The 22,057-nt window shown below is 44.7% G+C and overlaps 1 protein-coding gene across 4 annotated transcripts in view; it reads right to left on the bottom strand.

The window, feature by feature from the left end:
- The window catches only part of Crtc (CREB-regulated transcription coactivator), a 115,320-nt gene extending 94,613 nt beyond the window's left edge, over nt 1-20,707 (bottom strand). For 3 of the 4 annotated variants that reach the window (XM_076785891.1, XM_076785893.1, XM_076785892.1), the window contains exons 1-2: nt 20,573-20,705; nt 8,475-8,726 (exon numbers count right to left, since the gene is read on the bottom strand). In XM_076785891.1, coding sequence (XP_076642006.1) covers nt 8,475-8,726; nt 20,573-20,686 — 366 coding nt within the window. In that variant the 5' untranslated portion in view covers nt 20,687-20,705. Of the gene's footprint in view, nt 1-8,474; nt 8,727-20,572 lie in introns of all 4 variants that reach the window. The other variant, XM_076785894.1, reaches the window with a different exon arrangement.
- Nucleotides 20,708-22,057: the final 1,350 nt, after the last annotated feature.

Raw genomic sequence — 22,057 nt, 5'->3', positions numbered from 1 at the left:
GTAAATGGCACGAGCTTATGGAACGACCTAATATTTAAACCTTGCATACAGTGGATCGAAACAATTAACCCTTTGCACTCGAAGCTATTTTAACTCCAAAAAGAAAAACATTTCTTCCGACCTAGAATATTTCCATTCTATATATTTTTTTTTCGTGTTATACATACGAAAATGACGCAATTTACTCGTACAATACTCAAGTGTTTAGTCATTTATTAAATAGAAACAAATTTAATAATGTAAAAAATCTCTCGAATAATGATACCGCAATTTTTACGCCTTACAGTCGCCATTCGAGTGCTAAGGGTTAATTGGAGCTATCCGAAAATGGGCGAATTTTTCCGAGGAGCGTGCGAGGGTGGTTCGAGAGGCCGATTTATTTGGCCTAACAACCGCGTTACGTAAATCCGGTTCGACCAGCGAACGGCCAACGGTGGGCAGAATTTTCCGTGACAAACTAATTCGCGAGTTGTCCCGGCACGCCCGGCCCAGATTACATGTTTACAAGAGTTTCGGGCCGGTTGCCCCCTCCCCGCGCCGTCCCGCGGGAATGACACGCGGAGTCGTCTACGAGGAAGCCTAAGTGGTATCCTTAGCCGGTCGGGATAATTTTCTAACCACCGGGCCCGGACAGCGACGCCTGCTCTTACGCAACACCGTAATACAGAAGACGCTGTGTATGTACGACGTGTCTTCTTTACACCGTCGGGGAAATCCGCTTTGGGCGACGAATCGCGATCGTGCTCGCGGCGATCTGCTGCGTCGTCGGGTTGCCGCAGATCGAAACAATATTCCAAGTCGATCGGACTTTGATCCGAGCTGGCAGCCTCGTTAAAATTCAACCGAACCGGTTGATCGCAGTCTCGAGGATGCCAGAGGCGACGCGAATCTTCGAGGAAACGCCGAGGGACGAGAGATCCCGTCTCGTAATTCTTCTCGGCGAACAACGCTAGAGACACTACTGCTACGCAAACGTGTCGGGGCTGTGCCCTAATTGAATGGTCGCGCAACGATCAAATCGCCGACTCGAACCCGGGATCCCGTTGGAATGTGGTTCGTTCGATTCGCGTCGTGTTGCGACTTCAATTAGGACACAGTGTCATGCATTACGAACGTGCAGAAACATCGCAGAAAAGAAAACTGAGTGTTGCTCCCGGGAACTTTCGAGGCTCCGAGAGAAGTTCGTTGATCGCTGTGTTTTCTTGGCGAAGCGGATGTAGTTGCGGCGGGTGATCGATTAGGGGAACGGGAAAGATTGTGCAGGTGATAAGCAGAGCGAGGATTTTTATGGAGATATTCTGCGTTGATTGCAAGAGGACAGGAGAGCATTTCATTATTTTATTTAACCCTTAAACGGTCCGGAAGTATTTCAAGTTTACGTGCCACCAGGTCCAAGCTATTTTTCGTACGAAGAGAAACTGTGGACTCGACATTTTTATATCAAGTATAGTAATATTTATAGTTCGTTTATGTAAATATGACAAGAATAAGAGTGATAAAAATAATAAAATAATTTTTGCCACCATATACGCGGCATTGGACATAGTAAGTAAAAGTGCCATGTCGCTTATATGGCGGCATTGGTCCGTTAAGGGTTAATAGTTTTCACAAGCTGGGAATAGTGCATCTTCAATCGTGTCAATGTCTCCTCCGTTTTAAGTTGCACCCACTCATTTGTGCATTCGTGGCGAAAGTGGATTCCCAATTTGGTTTCTATGTCTTGCAATTAATGCGCAGGATCCGCAGTCTAGTGGTGGAAGAGATAATTGAGGAGTATTTGCGAGTAGAGGAACGGTACACCAGTGAAATTATCAACCAAATGGTTAGGCGGAGAAATTAATTCACGGTCCTCGGAAACAATAGGTAGTAACTCCTATTCTAGGTCCAAATCTTTCATCTGGCAAATTAATGATTCAGTGATTATCTATGAGACGAAGAAAATAAATAGAAAGTGGAGAAGATTATTTCGGACTGTATTAAATGATCGACAAATTCGAGAAGACAGAGCTACGAATTTGTACACCTGGTATACGAATGAAGATAGAGAAAGATAAAAGGTATAGTGAATTCTCGACGTATGTCAACAACACGGGTCTTGCCAGCGTCGTATATCGTCCAGGAGACATATCCGAGCCGTGTTAGGGTCAGATCATGCTAGGCAGGTCAGACGCTAAGGGTCACTAAACGCAAGATACAAAAACGGGGTAACCAAATTTTGCCGACAGAATTTGTTTACCCTGTTTTTGTATCTAGCGTTTATAGACCCTCATCGTCTGACCTACCTAGTATAATCTGACCCTTATGTTTACACTCCTCGGCGTCCGAGGCCTCTCGAGCTTCGTGGCCCCTCAAGAGTATTATCCCCGCGGTAGTGGGGATAATTCCGCGACGTTTACCATCCCGGCCTTAGCGACATATACAGGGTGTCTCACCTAACTCAACCATCTAAAATATCTCGCTTGTGTTTTGATAGAAAAACATTTCAGAACAAAACATTAGTTGGTTCAGAGGAGTAAATATTATGACAGGCAAAAAAATGTGTTCAAGGTTATATTTTTTGAGATTTCAAGGTCACCGAAGTTGTTTTTAAATGAAATGATATACAGGTAACCCTCCTATAACACGGTAGATAGGTTCCTAGAAAATGCCGTGTTGTATGAGACCCAGAGCCAGTACAAAAAGGGGGGTTACGATCCGAAAACTGATTAAAAGCAAATATTTTTTTTAATTCTACATAAACAACTTAATTTTTATGAAAAATATAAATGTATGTACAATACAAAACGAAAAATATTATTTTAATTTAACGCAACTTTAATTTAATTGTAGCCGTGTTGTAGGAGGGTTCCCGCAATTTATGAATCGTGTTATAGCGAAACCGTGTCGTAGGAGGGCTACCTGTATATATTTTTAATATTACTATATGATATCCGAGGGCAAGACGGATCCAACGCCCATAATATTATGACCTTCGCGTGATCTTGGGTGTGAAAAATTCATAATTTCCTTCTATCAGAACAAGCGATATATTTTAGATGGTTAGGTGAGACACCCTGTATACAGAAATCGCTGCACGAAGAAAGGGAAATGTAGGAGAGATGTGGCATACGAGCGAATGAGGAGAAAGAAAGGGAATGGAAAAGGGCTTAGTGGAAGCGTAGAGAAAGAAGAGCACGCGAGTAGAAAGATAACGATAGGTTCAGAGGTCTACTCTGCTGGATATCGATCCGTGTTTCGCGAGTTCCGTGGACGTGGCCGGCGGTGAACGGTAGATTTCGATCGCGGGACAGAGAAATCGGAGGAAGCGGTGCGGCGCGTCCCGTGCACGGAGAAAAATCTTGAAACGTCTATTTTTACGCGGCGACTGGAAATAGTCGGTTTTAATGAAAGGAGGCACGCGATCGGTGGCCCGTACGTTGCTCCAGTCATGACTCACGCTTCGAACGCGAACCCGCAACAAGTAGAGGTCCCCCATAATATCCCCCGTAATTGATCGGAGCCGGCACCGCCGGGATTTTAATGTCGCCGATTTAGGGCTTCCACCGTGTGTCGCGAAGCCACCAAGCTCTACAGTAAATTATCGTTGTACGTCAGTGGCAATCTCACGTTTTCAAGTCACTGGAACACCTGACACCATCGCGGTGAGTGGCCGAATCTCGAGAATCGTCGACGGCCACAACATTGTCGGCCATGTCGGTGTGAGACCAGAAGACCACTACTAATCCAATTACAAAACTCCTTTATTTTTTTAAGAAACTTTTACCAACATATTCGTGGCATTTTCTCTGATTAAAATGAAACCAAATACGATATAATTCCGATGATATTTACGTGTGTAATGAACGACGAAAGTTACTTTCCATTACAATTACATTAACGGGAAATTGGTGTAAATGTGATCCGAATTATATCGCGTTTGGTATCATTCTAATCAGAATAATGCCACAAATGTATTGGTGAAAGTCTCATAAAAAAATAATTAATAATGAAGAGGTTAAATTTTTCATTTAAAGTCCTACGCTCACGCAGACTCTTCGCGGCTCTTTCCATCCCATACGCTGCCCTTCTCTGTGTTCGAAACATTTATCGCTTGTTGCACAAGTAAATATCGTCGGAATTATATCATATATGGTTCCATTTTAATCAGAAAAATGTCACGACTATGTTGGTAAAAGTTTCATAAAAAAATAACGAGAAATAAACAAGTTTTGTAATTGGATTAGTAGTGGTCTTCTGGTCTCACACCGATATAGCCGACAATGTGTGGCACACTCCTCGGCGACGACGATTCTCGAGTTTCGCTGTCCGCTTCTCCGTGCAACATTATATCGTAGACAGATATTCTTTCCGTTTGAACGTCAGTCATGTTTGTATGCCATGACTTTCACGCGGGATGACTCTTAGGTTTCCAGCGTGCCCTGCGTATTTCAAATGGGACGCTCGGCGAGAACCACCGATTTTGTACGAGTGTCAGTGAAAAGAACGGCGGTACCGACATACAACGATAATTTACTGTATTATGTCGGCTACGTAGTATGTTTTCCCGAAAAAAACAATGCCTTTGACCGGCGAAACGACCGAAGGAAAAGAGTCCGAACAGAAACCAATACAAAACGGAAGATCATTCGAGCAGAAAAAGAAGGATCTACAAAGGGTATTCGAACGACGTAGTTGATAATTTTCGAGTAATTTCAAATAGCGCGCACAAATTTTCCGGGCAAACAGACTTTCCACTTTGTACCTAACAGAATGTTCACTGTAATGTCGAATGCAAACACAAAGGAACAGAGCGACAAATAAACGGATAAACATCGAGAATACAAAGCGGAAAGAATGCACTCGGCCGTGAAATCTCGCTCGCCATTGTAAGCACGATATTCAAATGATTCGAACAAAATTTACTCAAAGCCAGCTCGGTCTTTGTAAAACAATTCTTCGATTCGTGTCAATTTTTCGGGGGAGGGAAACCTTTGGGCGCAACGTTCGCATGAATTCAACTTTGTTCCATGAACTGCGGGAGGATCGTTCGATGATCAAGGGATTTCTGAAGGAGCTGCGGTTCTGCGGAAAGACAGCCAACGAATCGACGGGGAGTCGCGATGGCGGCCGGCGGCGGGATCGAGTTTCATACAGATCGCCGTGGATCAATTAATTCAGCAGCGACGCTTGATTCCGTTGCACCGGTATTTCTGGAAGCTAATGTATCTTTCATGCGGCTCGGCGTGTGTGCTTCCCCTGTGCCGCAACCATTCCGAACGAGAATCTTCGAAGAACCGTCGATTCCGGGAAGCGGACCGAGGTCCTAAAATGATCGCTCCCGTCATCGAACACTTCCGGCTCGGCGTTGTTCGTCCGATCGATAAATCGAACAGCAGAAAATAACCGTTTGACGAAACAGCGATTACCATTTTAAACACGTCAATCTCCGAGATCGATGCCTCGAACTTAGCTGAGGGGCTGGAATTTTTTCAATTATCCGGATTTAATAATGAGCTTCGATCGCAGAGTGATGCAGAGAACGAATATAGGTTAACGCGTGAAATGCGACAGGAAGGGGAACAATCGTTTCTACTTTGTTTTCATACGCAATTGGGTCTAACGAAAGGTTAATTATCGACTGGTACAATGTGCGGTTTCCCAGCACACGGTGGGAAACTAGAGCGAAAGCGTTTCTTTGCCGTCACGAGAATTTCCTTGTTTTTTTTTTTTAAACGAGCGTCATCCGGAAATTAATATTGAAATCGAATTCGAATTCGACTACTCATCGATCGCGCGCGTGCATTTAACCGAGCACTCTCGGCTGACGCATCTGTCGATTAGGCGTCGCTTCTATCACGTAGAACGGTCGAGCCCGCGCGCGCGCAAGATCGATTCTCGAAGTCGAGTTCGCGGGAAACGAATCTCCGCGCTTATCTCTGTCGACGAGCGATCGATCAACCTTTTTCTCTTCTCTCTCCCTCTCTCTCTCTCTCTCTCTCTCTCTCTCTCTCTCTCTCTCTCTCTCTCTCTCTCTCTCTCGTACCCGCGAACATGACCGTCCGGTATAGGTAACGGATTGGTGCGCGCACGCGAAACTGCGGTGTTCAATGGGAAAGTTCAAACGAGGCGACACTTTATCGTTAACTTCATCAATTTTATCAAAGCAATTACGACCGGGCTGCCGGTTAAGTCGTTAATGCGTTTGCGGTAAACGTTCTTTGATCAAAGAAATCCCCGCGGAGCGTTGCTTGCTTACAGCTGCGTTACTTCCGGACCACTGATTTCTGAAGAAGTTGCTCGAACTATAGCATACCGATTAAATCAGAGTTTGTCGGTCGGGATTCAACGTGCTTGCTCGAGTAATTACAGTGACTCCCACTAATGTTCGGACGCTCCTAAGAGTCGCATAACTTTGCCGATATTGGACTATACTACTTGAATTTCTTTTTTTTTTTTTTAGAAGTTAGAACAATTGGTTCGCTACATAACGTGGACAAATGTTTGATTAAAATTAGGTCGAGATTGCAGAGAAAGTACTAACAGTTGTGTTTTGCAACGTTTTTATGCGGGCTTGTATTAAAAATGTAAACAGTACAAAAGTACTAAATCGGTCAACGTTGCAATGATCATTTTGAAACATCTGTAGCTCATCGCAACGTTGACCGATTTTGATGAAATTCTCAGAATATGTATAATTCATACAGATCTACAAGTCGTACTTTCCAAATTCTCGATGTAAGTCCACATAAAGAAGTTGCAAAATACAACTTTTAGTATTTTCTCCGCAATTTCGATCAATTGCAATTTTTGTAAAAAACTTTTTTCGCTCTATCTAGCAACCAACTGTGCTAACTTCTTAAAACAAATCCAAGTCGTATGGTCCAATATCAACAAAGATATACGATTTTTAAAAGCGTCCGAACATTAGTGGTAGTCACTGTAGTTCGGCGTGCGAAATCATTTCCGGGATCGAAGGCATCGAGATTGCTTCAATTCGAAAAATTTTCTCAAATTGAAAAAGAGAATAGAAAGACGATAGAAAATGGAGAAAAGAGGATTAAATTTTGAAGAGATTCAAACAGAATTTCTGAATTAGAGTTCCCCTTCGAGTTAACCGTTCCGAAATCCGACCTCGCGTGCGACTACGATTTTTCTTATCGGTCAATCGAAAATTACAGAAGCTCCTGCGCGGTGTGTCTATTCTGATATCTATGTAAATTACTCGGTGATCATTAGACCGCGGAAACGTATTCAAACGTCGACACTTATGAATTCATTTACCGCAACTGGAGTCGAACAAAAAAAAACGATCAACTCTGTTAGCAGTCGCGGCGGGTTGCAAATAAAACAGAGGCCTCGTTAGACTTTACGATACTTTTTGCCGCGAGGAGTACCAGACGCACGTGTCGACCGTAAAATCCGCTGACCATGCGATGACCACGTTTCAATTGTTCAATAGGTGTTCAATAGGTGTTCAATTGAACACCGACTGCCAGGTGTACCGGGAGGTGGATCGGCAGAGAAAAATCGTGTTTGCTTAACATCGTTGGAAACACTGTAAGCTGAAATCATCTTAAGGGCCCAGGATAGTCACGTGAATTTTTAATTAATAATTTCCATTCACAGCCTTCAGACACAGACTTGAGATCCGTCTTGGTCTTCTTCCGGCGAGTCTTAAGTCTCTGACTAAACTTGTCACATTTTTTGCTCTGTATTATCGATTATTTCACGTGGAATGAATATCCTCGGCAGCGTTCTCGCAGGAACCTGAAGAAATTTTGAAAATAAATATTGGAACCTGAAGAAATTTTGAGAATAAATATAGGAACCTGAAGAAATCTTGAAAACAAATATAGGAACCTGAAGAAATCTTGAAAATAAATATAGGAACCCGAAGAAATTTTGAAAGTGAATATAGGAACCTGAAGAAATTTTGAAAATAAATATTGGAACCTGAAGAAATTTTGAAAATAAATATTAGAACCTGAATAAATTTTGAAAGTGAATATAGGAACCTGAAGAAAATTTGAAAATAAACATGGGAACCTGAAGAAATTTTGAAAACAAATATAGGAACCTGAAGAAATTTTGAAAATAAACATAGGAAGCAAAATGCTTGGACGACTGGATGCTGGGATCTCAAGGGCATCGTCCAGCTTCTCCATCGCGTTGCACTGATCACTTGAAATTGAAGGGTGTTTAATCGAGTAAGGACAGCAACTTAGCCTAGATGAAATATGTTTGAAATAACGAATGAACGATTGCTCGCTGTATGAGTGATAGCAGGAGAATTAACGATTCGGTGATAAAAAGGAGAATTGCCCCGTCGCTGGCCACCGGTGAATTGGGAACGATAGAGTGTGCGTTGATGAAGGGTGTGCGCGCGAAGGGAGAGCAGAAGGTGTGCGCAACAAAAGAAGACGAAAGGATATAACTATACAGAACAGCTACTAGACACAGCGAACTAGGCTCGGTGTTAGATGGGCAAGTTATACCTTAAGGTCGATCGAGTGTAGAGCGGCGGTGTGCGTCGATGCGTGCTCTTTCGCGTCGTTCCCGCAATTCGCGTTGTTGTTTACGTTCGGCAGAGAGCCGCCCGGCCTGAACTGATTCACCAGGTTAATGTGCAGGTGTTTCCCGCTGGACTGCGGCGGGCTGGCGCCGGCACTCTGCACGGACAGCGGGGTCTCCAGAACCCCGGACGATCCCGTGGGGCTGGCGCCCACCGAGCTGCTCGCCGAGGCGACCTAAGCAGGTCCATCGTTCATACCGTTCATGCCGCCGTAGATCGTTTCCTCCTCAACCACGTGTAGATCGTCAAACGATCCGTATCTCGCTTTGACGATCCACGGCAACCTCTCGTCCTCGCACCCTGTGTACGCGCGATAACGCTTATCACCGCCTTACCCCCTCTCTCTCTCTCTCTCTCTTTGCTTGTTCTCTGATCCGCGCACACAGTGGCGCAGGGGACGAACCGACCAAGTTGTTCCGTGTCAAGAAAACAATAGTCATCGGAAGGGCTTGGATCGGCGCCGAAAATAACTGTTCCACCCTACAACCCCTGGAACCTAGGGAGTTCCCAAAAATCCTCTTGTCTCAAAAAATTTCACAAAAATTATCCACTGCCGCTTCGACATTACTAATAAATTGCCGGCTTCGGTTCGACAAAGATATCGTTAACCCCTTGCATTTAGTAATGCGCGGAAGCTTCTATTAGAACATCCATCGGCGACAGGAAAATAGAATTTGATTACTGTTCAAAGGAGTTGAAAAACTTTTGCACTTTGCAAACGTTTGCATCAATTTCTCGAGATACAGGACCCGCACGGTGACTGAATAATTTTATTCGAGAACTGTAATATTTTCACCGTTCCGCATTCGACGCCCCCATTGTTGTCGCAGACGCAGAAAACCCGCAGTCCGTCGACCTTTTTCGCTCGAGCCCGATGTTTGCGAGGCAAGGGGTTAAGAATATGGATTGCGCAGTTCAAAAGTCGAAAGTAAATTCCGAAGCGTTCGAACAATCGCGGGACCGTTTCTCTTCGAACGCGAGGAAACAATTAGCCGGCCGGCGATCGATCGGCCGACCTGTACGGGACACACCGTACGCAGGTCACGATTATAGAACACGATCTGCAAGAAACTTTCCATCTCCTCGAACAACCGTTCTAATTGCCCCGGGATTCACGGGAACCGCTCGGCGAACTTCCACCCGGAAATCAATAATATTCAGAAGCTGGAACAATCGGTCGCGCTTCGAAGCGGCCGGGTTTCCGCGTGAATCCGCGGAACGTGAACGTTCGATTAGGGGATGGGGGATGAGTAGGACGTTGTTTCTTCGGCTCCTCGGCTCACGATCGTTCTCGAGGATGTCTCATGCACGGGTTGCGTTTTCTACCGCAACCTCGGCATTCCTCCTCAACCACGATAAACAGGTTCTTATCTCCGTCCCTTTCTCCTTCTCTCTCTCTCTTTCTCCGACTCTCTGTAGCTTGTTCTCTCTCTCTCTCACACACACACACACTGTCTCTCTCATGCTCGCTCGATTTCTCTCTCTCTCTCTCTCTCTCTCTGTCCCGTGTTCTCATCACCGAATTCGTTCCACGGCCGGATTCCAGCGGCCGATCGATCCCGTCGCGGTCGACCACAGAAATTTTCGGAGACTCGTAGATAAATTTTTCGAGGAATGTAACGGGACACGTGGGAGGGTCGCGGAGGACCCGTACGGTTGGCCTCGGGACACCAGGAAGATTGACCAAAAATGTTTTTCGAAATGATTTTATCTTCTCTCGAGATCGCCGAGTATCGTCTCGAACGAACACGTGTCTGCCTACACAGTCCTTGTAACGCGTATCGATTGCGAGCTCACCGCGGAGTTACCGTTGTGTCGTGTTCTACCGGGTGTCCGGTGAATGTGTGTATCCTTTACCGCGGTAGAAGACACCGTAGATCCCGAAAAGTTTCGTGACGGTAGTTTAGAGGGAAAACTTTTAGCAGCCGAAAGTTTGTTCGGACAATTTTTCCCGACGACCGGAGTGGATCGAGACGAAAGCGAACGGCACGTGTACGGGACGGGGTGTCCGAGCACCGTTTGCAACTTCTTTCGAATTGTAACGGTAAACTCTTTATTGTGAGTTTTAATCCTCGATGGTTTACCAGCGAGATCTACGATTTTCGTCTCGTGCCGATAAAAGTGCAATTTAATCGTCCTATTTAAATAGAGCAATTATTTTTGACGTTGCTTCGTCTAGTGTTTTATCTAAAGCGTGACGAGGATAATCTAAAAGAAGTATTCAGTTTTTCCTCGGTACAGCCTTTTCTCGATATATGTCGCAAATACCTGGCTGATAAAAGTCATACATAATGCGGATCGGGTATATCGGTCAAACCGCTACTATTCCAACAACAAAACTTCTTTGTAGGACTTTCGCCAACATATTCGTGGCATTTTTCTAACGAAAATTACACCAAATATGATATAATTCTGACGACAATTTACACGTGTGATGAATAGACTGCGAATTTTATGTATTTATGACAAAAATGAGTGGACGTAACTTCAAACAGTAAAAAATTAAATCTTGAACCCTCAGCAACACGTTATTCAAAATATTTTTTGTACTATTAAATTTGTTTGTATTTAATAAATTACTAAACACTTCAGTATTGTTCGAGAAAATTACGCCATTTTCGTATGTATAACATGCAAAAAAATATAGAAGGGAAATATCCTAGGTCGGAAGAAATGTTTCGTTTCGGAGTTAAAATAGCTTCGAGTGCAAAGGGTTAATAATGCTGTTATATTATTTTCAGCTTATTAAACACATTAAAAAAGAAAATAACATTCTACTTCGTTCCAGTTTGTTGCAATTCAGATAGACAAATTTTATTTTGCATAAAGATCCGCAGTCTAGTGACGAACGATGAAAGTTTCGGACGCAAAGAAGGACAGCGTACGGGGAAGATTAAAGTGACATACATCGTGTAGGACAGGTATGTTTGCACTCCTCGGCGAGCGAGGCCTCTAGAGCTTCGCTGTCCTTTTCTGTGTTCGGCGTGTGTCAGAGAATAGTATCTCCTCGACGATATATGTCGCTGGCAAGACCCGTGTCGTTGACATATATCGAGAAAATAGTGGTAACTAGTGTTCCTTCTCGAGAATTTCTCGATAAATTTAAATTTAGGAAAATTCTTATGAATTTCATTTATTTTATAACATATAAATTCTTAAATTCTCTTAAACTCTTATTTAAAACTTTAAAGGTTGTAAAGGTTTCCCAATATTTTTTTATTTTATTAACCCTTAGCACTCGAGTGGTGACTCTGAAGCGCCACTAGAAATTGTTGTGACATTATTTCAAAGAAATTACAAAAAATATTACAAAATATTTGTTACATTACAAAATTTGTATTTAATAGATTACTGAACATTTAAATATTATATGTGGAAATATTCTAAGACGGAAGAAAAAATGTTGTTTTAGAATGAAAATAGCGCCGAGTGCAAAGGGTTAAAAATTCTCGAGAATTCTCGAGAAATATAATCTTATTTCTCATTTCTCGAGAAATGAACACTAGTGGTAACTATTTGAGCATTCGAATTTGGGTTTGGTTGAAAGGATTCGCGACCGCCGTGCGCCACCTGGGGTCCCAGGGAGCCGAACGATTCCGGTTGCCAACCATAACGGCACGCGCTGCGCGATAAACGCAGAACGGTCTGCGTGACCCGCGAATTGCATCACTTCTGCGGTGAAAGTACCCGTTTTTTCCTCGACGGGTACAACCTGTACGCCGGTTGCGACTGAGCTGGTCCGTTCGACGTCGTCGTTTTGCAAATTCGAGGGGGAGTCGACCTAGAAATCGAGTCGATTCGAGCTCGCGGAAACACATGCACCGATGAAACGTCTAAATCGAATCGGTGGATCGTTCATAGAGGACTCGGTCGGGAACGTGGATAAAATTGCAAGGTTGCCTTTGCAAAACCGTAGGCTTCGGTTTCGGTTCGGTTAGACCGGGGGGAAAGCGGATTTTTGCGTACTGCGTCGCCGTTTCTGTTCCGCGCACGCGCCGCGCTCCGTTCCTTGCACCGGTCGTTGTCCCATTTCACCCGTACACGCTCCGAGAAATTGTGTTTCTCCATATTTTTTAATCTCGCAGAGTGGTTCGAACGCTGCGCCGGTCAACATCTTTACGTCCCGCCCGGCGACGTTTCAACTAACAAGGAGCATCCCCGATGAAACTTCGCGCGTTTAGCCGAAATTATTCGCCCGGGCTTAGGGGGTGAAATCACCCCTGGAAAGTCCGATAACCCGTATATTCCCGGATTCGAGACGTTCGCGAGGAAAATCCCGTTTCCGGGCCAGAGGGCTCTTAACGCTGAACCTGCCACGGCCAAACGAAGAGCTCAGCGATTGTAAACATTCGGAGCAACAAACGGTCAGGTCGATTTTGACGTGACTGTAAAAGAACAAATTTTTTCAATGTGCGACAAACGGTCATATCGTGAGACGTTTGCGACTGTTTGTTACCCCGAACGATTAAAAACTCTAAGTGAGCAGTCTAAATCGGGCTGACCGTTTGTTGCCCCGAATGTTTACAGTCGCTCTGACTGTTTGTTGCTCCGAACGATTATAAAATCCACGTGGGCAGTCATGTCTAAATCGAGCTGACCGTTTGTTGCCCTGAGCTCCTCGGATGACCTATCAGCGATTGTCTATTTCACAATTATTGAAATTCTAAAAATTGATTTATGAAAAATAATGGAGTAAATTTCCTTGTTATAGCCATTTTGATGAGGTTACATTTTCCAGATACTTTGAATGGTAGGTTTAGAGTTAACAAGGAACATCCCCTGCTAATGAATCACCGATTTTAACTGAAACTTTGCACGCAAGAGTGGAAACTTTTTTGGCCAAAATTATAAATACGCGAAGTTTTGGCAAAATCAGTGATCGACGCTCGGGAGACGAACCTTGTAAGTCGCTCGTGACTTTCCTACTGTTTCCGGTTCCTCTCTGGTCCCCGTTGGAGCGATGAACGTGCGCGCGCGGTAGCGTGTTACGCATCGATCGATTCGAGTGATTAATCGCCGCGTCGGTAATCGTTATCGAGGCCGTTAACGGTGCAGTGATTCAGAGGCCTGCAGTTTGTCCGTTCGATTAAAAAAATCCCGGTTCGGATCAGAGATCGTGCTCGAGAGGTGTTAGGCCGCGTCCCCACGTGGCCGACGCGTGCCGCGACGGGAAGAAAGGCGCCAAGGAATCCGGCCGCAAACTGACTTATCGGACGAATAGTTTCGATTACAGGTATCAGCAGATATCGATTATTTCGGAGATGTGTTCGTGCTTGTGTCGAAAAAACCACCGGACAGGAATACCAAAGAAAGGAATTCCTCTTCTAATTTTAGGTGTAAATTTCAATCAAAGAGCACCAGGCAGGAATATCTTCTTTTTATTTTTAGAAACGAAAGAATTGAAGCGTCGAAATTCTCGACAGTCTTAACCCATTTGCATCATAAGGAAATGTGAAAAGAAGGCCTTTAGCGACAAACTTTTTTTTTTATATTTAAGTATTAGTATTTTTTTTATTATATTTATGTTCATGTTTTAGTACACAAGAGGAGTGGCTTTCGGGAGAGAGCCGTGTCCAAAAGGAATTTGTTCCCTACGTTTTAGTGTTTCTATATTAATACAAAAACGACTACGAGTAAAAGAACTTCATATTTCAGCACTATAAGAAAAAATCAAAATTACTACTTTCATCTGCAACAACACCCTCCATTCCTATTTTTTAGCTAACGAATACCAACAAAGTTGAGCGTATGCGTACGGCTCCGGTGATAGTGACCAGGAATTTCTAAGTGGCATAAACAACCACGCGAGCTCGAGTTCTCTAAGAAATGTTGCACCTTCGAGTGCAAATTAAAGGGAAAAGTACGCGAACGGAATTGTTGAATTGAGATTACGCGAATGTCCGAGGGATTTGTGTTTACGCTATCGCGGAGAAGCCAGAAATGGCTGGCTTCGTTCGAGGGAGATAAGTGAACAAAAGAAATGTTTTCTTTTGGCAATAACAGTGCAAAGATACGGGAATCTCCGGGCAGATAGGACGCACAAAATTTTCGACCTTGCTATCTCGAAACGGAAAACACGCGACTCGTTCGCCTCGCAGCCCACGGATATATCAGATATATCAGTTTTCCGACGCGGCGCGACGCGACGCGACGCGCGTGCGGAAATCGCCCGGCACAATTGTATGCAGAACATTCGGCGAATTCGTGACTCTCCGGCTGGCGGTTTTACAGTTTCGAAATGCAAACATTCGCCGATCGAAGTATTTCTCGGCTGCGACCCACCGCTCAGTCAACTCGCTTTCGCCAATTCGTGAACGAGTTAATTAAACGATTCTAACTAAACTGACTTGTCTGTTTATTTATATGTACGATCCCAAGTTTAACCCTTTGATCGCTGTGCACGCTCGAAGCGCATCAGATCTGGATATTAATAGACTGCGGACTTTCGCGCAAAATAAAAATTGTCTGCGTTGCAAAATACTGGATCTATACGTACACATTTGTTTCATTCCTTGATCGTCTTACTAAATCAAAAATAATACGATATTTCGACATTCTTGGAATACTCTCACCGAATTTCGTCCACTAATTTCTGTCACAAACGCATAAAAACCGCGGTCTAGTTATTAAATGAAAACACCTGCCACGAATATATATTCTCTCTGACACGATTTTCGTATTACCGTGCACCGCGGCAACGATGAAACAATGAAAATACGCGAACGGGAAACGTTACTTTTCTTTCGGAAAAACAATGGACACATCTGGATCGAATGAAACGATTAACGTTGCGAGTGCAGCCTTACCCGACTGCACAAATACTCCGTCCAGCGAAACGCCGCGCCAAGGAATTGTTTATATACTCTTTTATGTAACGGAGGGTATCGGGACGGGGAATTATGCGTTGCACAGATAGCCGATATTTCCTGTGCAATGTCGGAAACAAAAAAATTCCACGGAGCCCGGACTATGGCGGTCCGCCGGATTCGTAATGAGACTTTCATTTTAAAAGCGGCGCGCGCTCAAAGGATTAATTAGAAGCTTTTTAGTCGCCGGGGATTACATCGCGTTCGCCGCGGGGGAAAATCTCGCTGGCGAAATCCAATAATTTCAAGGGAATCGGATCATTTTTCCAGAACGTTCGAGGCCTCCTCTAAGGTCGCGTGCTCCGTTACGGGGCAAGAGCGCACACGCCGGAAAGACAGGTCAATTTCGGAAATGACAAAGAAAGAAAACTGTTTCGCAATTTATTTCAACATGTTACAAACGAGTGAGAACAATCGTAAAAGTTCAGAGAAGATGATCGTGAACGTCGCCAAAAGCAGTCCTTTATTAACCCTTAGCACTCGAATGGTGACTGTAAGGCACCACTAAAAACCGCTGTATCATTATTCAAAATATGTTTTGCATTATTAAATTTGTTTGTATTTCATAAATTACTAAACATTTCAGTATTGTACGAGTAAATTGCATCATTTTCGTATATATAACATGAAAACAAAAATATAGAAGGGAAATATTCTAGGTCGGAAGAAATGTTTCCTTTTGGAGATAAAATAGCTTCGAGTGCAAAGGGTTAACACAGAGTACATTTTGAACTGCTCGCAAATCCCGTGGCAAAGATATCTGCGAATTTCGATTGCGATCGCGTCGATACAGATTAACGGTGTCGCGTTTCGAGAGTGTCGATCAAAGATCGATTCCGTGGTCCCGCAACCAAGCGGAATTGACGCACGAAATATCTTCCGCGTTTTCAAAAGAAATATTCGAATTTTTGGTGACCGCGCGGCAGTGTAATCTTTCAGCGAATCGAGCCGCTGCTCATCGGATAATTCGGTGCGAGCCGCTGGGGGCCACGGAAGAAAAATAAAGCGAGCGATCGGGCCGAGCCGACCCGAGCCGACCCGAGCCGTGCCGGGCCGCGAGGAATTCGACGCGGACGAGGCTGGTGCTCGCGCGATCACGCACACGCGCCGCGATAACGCGGCCACGATCGAACAATGAGTACGACGTTACAACGTGTATCGCAGCTTCCGCGTTCAACAGAACACGCCGCCGTTACGTAATCGCGACACGGTTATCGGCGGCGGCGCGAAAAACGCGGCAATTCCGCGCGATTCCCGCGGCGTAATAGCCGAAGCGAAGCGCAGCGACGAAGAGGGCGCTCGACGCACGAGCCTCGGCGTCCCTCTTCTGGGTCCAATTCTGGGCCCAAAACGCAACCGACACCGTTCGGAAATCAATTTTAAAACAATTTTTATCACGCATAAAGATTGCAAATAATAGCGGAGAACTATTGAAACTTCGTCAACTAGTATCGGCCTTGTTGGACAAATACGGCAGAGCCCTGAAGACCTTCGAGAGCCAAATCGAGTATAGATATGAACGCAGAGAAGTCACAGGTTGTTGCCAAAGAAAGCATACTCTAAAAGAAGACCAACCGACGCTGGACTGCAGATCTTGCGAGATCAAAGTCACCTGAAGCAATTCCAAGAAACAGTATTCGGTCGAATAAGTAGAGAGGAACATACAAGTGTCCTTGTTGAAATCAAATTCTACTTCTCTATGACCGATAATTGACTGATGTTGAAACTGTAGGAACTCCAACGATAAGTAAATGTTCTTTCGCTTCTAGGCAATTTGGACTGCAGATCTTGCAGGATCAAAGTCACCTGAAGCAATTCCAAGAAACAGTATTCGGTCGAATAAGTAGAGGGGAACATACAAGTGTCCTTGTTGAAATCAAATTCTACTTCTCTGTGACCGATAATTGACTGATGGTGAAACTGTAGGAACTCGAACGATAAATAAATGTTGTTTCGCTTCTAGGCAATTTGGACTGCAGATCTTGCAGGATCAAAGTCACCTGAAGCAATTCCAATAAATAGTAATCAGTCGAATAAGTAGAGAGGAACATACAAGTGTCCTTGCTGAAATCAAATTCTACTTCTCTGTGACCGATATTGAACCGCTGGCGAAACTGTAGCAACGATAAATAAATGTTCTTCCGCTTCTAGGCAATTAGGAACGGCGAAGTTCGAATGGTTGTAAATGCATATGCAATGAAAATCGTGATGCAGGGGGTCAAGTGTCTCCGAGACCTAACGAAATGGTCGGAGGCCTGTCGCAGCCCAGAAGGCGTGCCACGAAAGGTTTCGTAACCCGAGTTTGCCCTCGGTCTCGCGTGCGGCCTTTAAAGACACGTGGCGTCGTCCACGTGGGCTTCCGGCGACGGCGACGCGTCTACCGAAAGGTAAACAGCGGAGGAACTTTTCCGTCCCGAGCAAGTTAACAATCGAAAAGGAAATCTACATTTTTATTCGCAAACGGGTCTCGAAAATAGCGGACGGCTACACCAGCCGCGACGATAGGTCTGGGTTAGGTCACGCAGCCGTGAAAATAGAAACGCGATTCAATTCGGACCGATTCGGTGAGCAAACACACGCGCCGGTTCGAAATGCCGGGCCGCTTGAAACAATAACGAATAAGAAAACAACTGGGAGATCTGACCCCTCGAGTGATCCGCGAAAATCAGGAAACTGGTCTAAAAAGCCGGTGTTATTGGCGAATAATAGCTTTTTATCTTGAGGAAGTAAACAGTGGCGTACAAAATATGCGAGTGTCATTTATTACATTTTTTATCAAGCGTTATTTAACCCATTTGCATCGTTAGCGTATATATACGCCCCATTTTCCTGGTCACTATCACCGGAGCCGTATGCGTGCGCTCAACTGTGTTGATCACTATGATTATTCATTAGCCAAAAAATAGAAATGGAGGGTGCTGTTGGGGATGAAAGGCCACTGAAACGAAGACGAATTATTGAAATAAGTTCTTTTACTTGTACTCATTTTTGTACTTAAATATAATAAACAAAAGTTTGGTGATAAAGGCCTTCTTTTCATATTTCCTTACGATACAAATGGGTTAAGAGGTGAAAAACTGAGAACGTAGCCACAATGTTTGGGAATCGAACGAGGCCGCAAACGAAATTAGGCGAACCAATAGCTTCGAGTAGCCGACATTATGAATCTTCTCCAATTAGCGTATTTAAACAGCTGTGTCAAACACCCCGTATTAAAGTGCTCACTCCCACGTGTCACCATTTTTTGACACAGAGATTTCGTATTTCCCGCCAAAAATTATCGCCTACTGTACAAACTTAACCCTTAGCACTCGAATGGCGACTGTAAGGCGCCACTGAAAATTGCTGTATCAATATCCAAAATATTTTTTACATTATTATATTTGTTTGTATTTAATAAATTACTAAACATTTCAGTACAGTACGAGTAAATGTATAACATGCAAAATATATATATATATATATATATATATATATATATATATATATAGAAGGGAAATATTCTAGGTCGGAAGAAATGTTTCGTTTTGGAGTTAAAATACCTTCGAGTGCAAAGGGTTAAAATAACGTACCACAAACAGATGTGCGTTATAATCGGCAGAGGGTGCAAAATACACACGGGGAAGTTTGTTCGTACTTCGCGCCAAAAATTCAAACTTGAGTCGACTGCTATCTAGGACCAAAATAACGGATCTTAGACGCTATTTTTAAGACGCTTCTCTCACAAGACAAGTCAAAGACGCAGAATGGAAATTGTTCGCCCGAGGCTTCATTATGGTGAGAGACCATGCTTCGAACACCGTCTGATCGTGGCTAGCTGAATCTACTAGCGCGAGTGCGTTCGACGGTCTCGTGCGAAAAAATTTTGCTCGACATATTCGGCGTATTTTTTCGCATGGAACCACCCGGTTTACGATTGTGAATACTGGGACACGCGGTACATGTACCGTTGATTTGGTCCTAAAGTTTCGCAAATCCGTTGCCATATAAGAGTCGCCTAATAACCAATCGGCTAACGGGCCAGTCGGCCGATGCGGCGCGGCGTGCAAGCAAACGCGTAAAAGTCGCGGCAACCTGTTCCTTTCTCGCGCGAGTAAATCCATTTAGAACGGACTCTGTCCCGAATGGAAACCGAGACACGTGATCCCGAAAGACGCAGTTTAAACGGTTTCGTGGCAGCGCTGAAAGCGTGCACATCGTGTACTATGTATATCGTTGGTAACCCAACCTGACCGACACTGGCAGTCGGTGGTATGTACCTCGAGGGCCGGTGAACGATAGGGTCATAACAAATGGTCGGGAAGAATCGAACGGGTCGCGCACATTTTCGACGAGCAACAGTTCATTCGGGCCGGATCGATCGCGGACGGCGAAGTATGTCGCGGCCGATAGAAAAACACGAACGCCCCGTGGGCATCGTGCACGGCGAAACGGTTTTTCGCGCGAGCCTCGGCAGCCTCTGTCACACAGGATTTCGATCGCGCGAGCCACGTCGTCGGTACGAATCCGCCTTCGATCGAGGGTATCGAGGCGATTCCCTGTGTCGGGCAAAATGTATCGCGCCGTTGCGGTCGATTCTGGAACGTGTCAGCAGGATGGACGCGATCGACGATCGTATGTATGCACACGTCTGCATTTATTAGGAACTCGCAGGACGGACGACGGCGGACAAGCGCACAACACGGTTCGGCATAGAATACACCCGGACAGCTTATAGAACCGTTTCCACACGCATATACGCATCCTCTCGCACGCATCGCGCGCCGAGAGAGACATGTAAACGCACACATGGACAGGGCGACGACGGCGACGACGACGTCGGATAAGAAAGAGAGAGAGAGAGAGAAACAGTGTGGTAGCGCCAGCGAGTACACGTATGTGTTCGTGTATAACCGAGCCACGCACTCATGTATACGCACGTCCGTACACCGAGGATACGAAGACCACAGTCACATAGAGACATAGGCTATGTACACATAGCCGGACAACTGCGGCGCAACGAGGAGGGAGAGGGAGATAGAGAGCGAGAGAGAAAGAGAGAGAGAGAGCACTCGTTGTTGTTTACGTTCTTAACATCTGAGCCGAGGATAGTGCACAGAGCAGCATACCACGATGTGTCCCCCTCAATGGCAAGGACCTACTGGGATTTCCTTACTCTGCTTGTGACGTCCGAAACCTCTCGCATGATCGCCTCGAACGCTGCCCTCTCCTGCGCCTCCTTCTGTTTGTGCAGCGCGATCTTGTCACTGAATTTTCGTGGATTCGCCATGATGGCTCGGGCCACTAGATTCCCCTGACACACTCGCGAATATTTCTATGCGTGCACCCACTCGACCCGTGGCGCGCCTCAGGCTGGTCGCGCGCGCGTCTCCCTTTTTCCCACCGATCGCACCAATAAGGGCTCCGCTAATTTACAACACACCGCACGTTAGAACCCGTAACCCACTGCCTTCTGGATGGCACTGCCGATCACTGATACGCAAGATTATGCGGCGCAGCGCGCCACGCGCATCGCGCAGGAGCCGCTTTTCGCGGGCCCATTGGTTGCACCGTGCCCCCACCACTCTGTCGCACCCGCAATAAAAAACCAACGACACTTTTCCGGGGTGTTCCGAAATGTTAGCTTCTGTCGCCTGGCGCACGGTCGGTAAAACAGATCGAACTACTAGTGGCGAAACCACCGTCGCATTTCTACACGCGCGAAACTCTTGTTGGAACGCTGCGTCCTACTACGGACCTACTTGCAGACAATGTTGCCGCTTCTGCGAGTTGACAGCGGGACTTGCAACGGGTCGAAAAATAACTGTTTTTAGAATCGATATTGATGTTATAACAGTTTCAAAAACCTGCTTGATATCTCTGGACATCAGGGGTACGAAGAAACAGCAAGCGAAAAATTTGGAACGCCGGCAAGCGCGGCAATGTTTGAAACGGAATGTTGCATAACATGGAGATTAAGAAATACAGAACGTTTTCATAAATTAGATATTACTCGAGAGATTAATTTCATCGTGTCACATATGTAACTGGGTGTTGGTATACATTTGAAACGAATTTTATGTGTATTTTGCGTAAATATTAAGGAATTTTAATCTTAAGGGACGTACTTACAAACGCATGCGCGCGGGCGATTGGTTCTCGAAAAATGCCAGAGTTTCTTATCTACAAAAATGCTCTCTGGCTTTTCCGGGGTGTTCCGAAAAGCTAGCCTCTTTCGCCTATTTATCGACGCTGCTCCCTGTTCCGCATGGTAGACGAAAGAGATAAAATACCCGCGATAATAAAACGCGGGTTCTGCAAGCTACAATACTTTCTTTGTTTTATGTATAGCTACATTTTTCTTTGTCGTATCTAGGTTTCAGAGAAAATTAAAGATCTACTTCTTTTTCCATAAAATGCGAGTATTTCCCAACCATCCTTATCTGAAATGAACTCTAAATTTTATTTACGAAACGTAGAATTGTTACGTAACTTACAACAAGTATCGCACCCGTCTATTCATGTCCTGATTTTTTTAAAAGAAAAGTTGAAAAGAATGTTTCGAGAAGTTAAATATAAGAATATGAATGTACTTAATATTTAGTATTCATTCCTGTATGCTGTATATACATATAAATACGTGATTTATTTGTAATTGATG

The sequence above is a fragment of the Halictus rubicundus genome, chromosome 3 (genome assembly GCF_050948215.1).
Source record: "Halictus rubicundus isolate RS-2024b chromosome 3, iyHalRubi1_principal, whole genome shotgun sequence".
NCBI lineage: Eukaryota > Metazoa > Arthropoda > Insecta > Hymenoptera > Halictidae > Halictus > Halictus rubicundus.
This window is presented reverse-complemented; position numbering and strand designations above follow the sequence as displayed.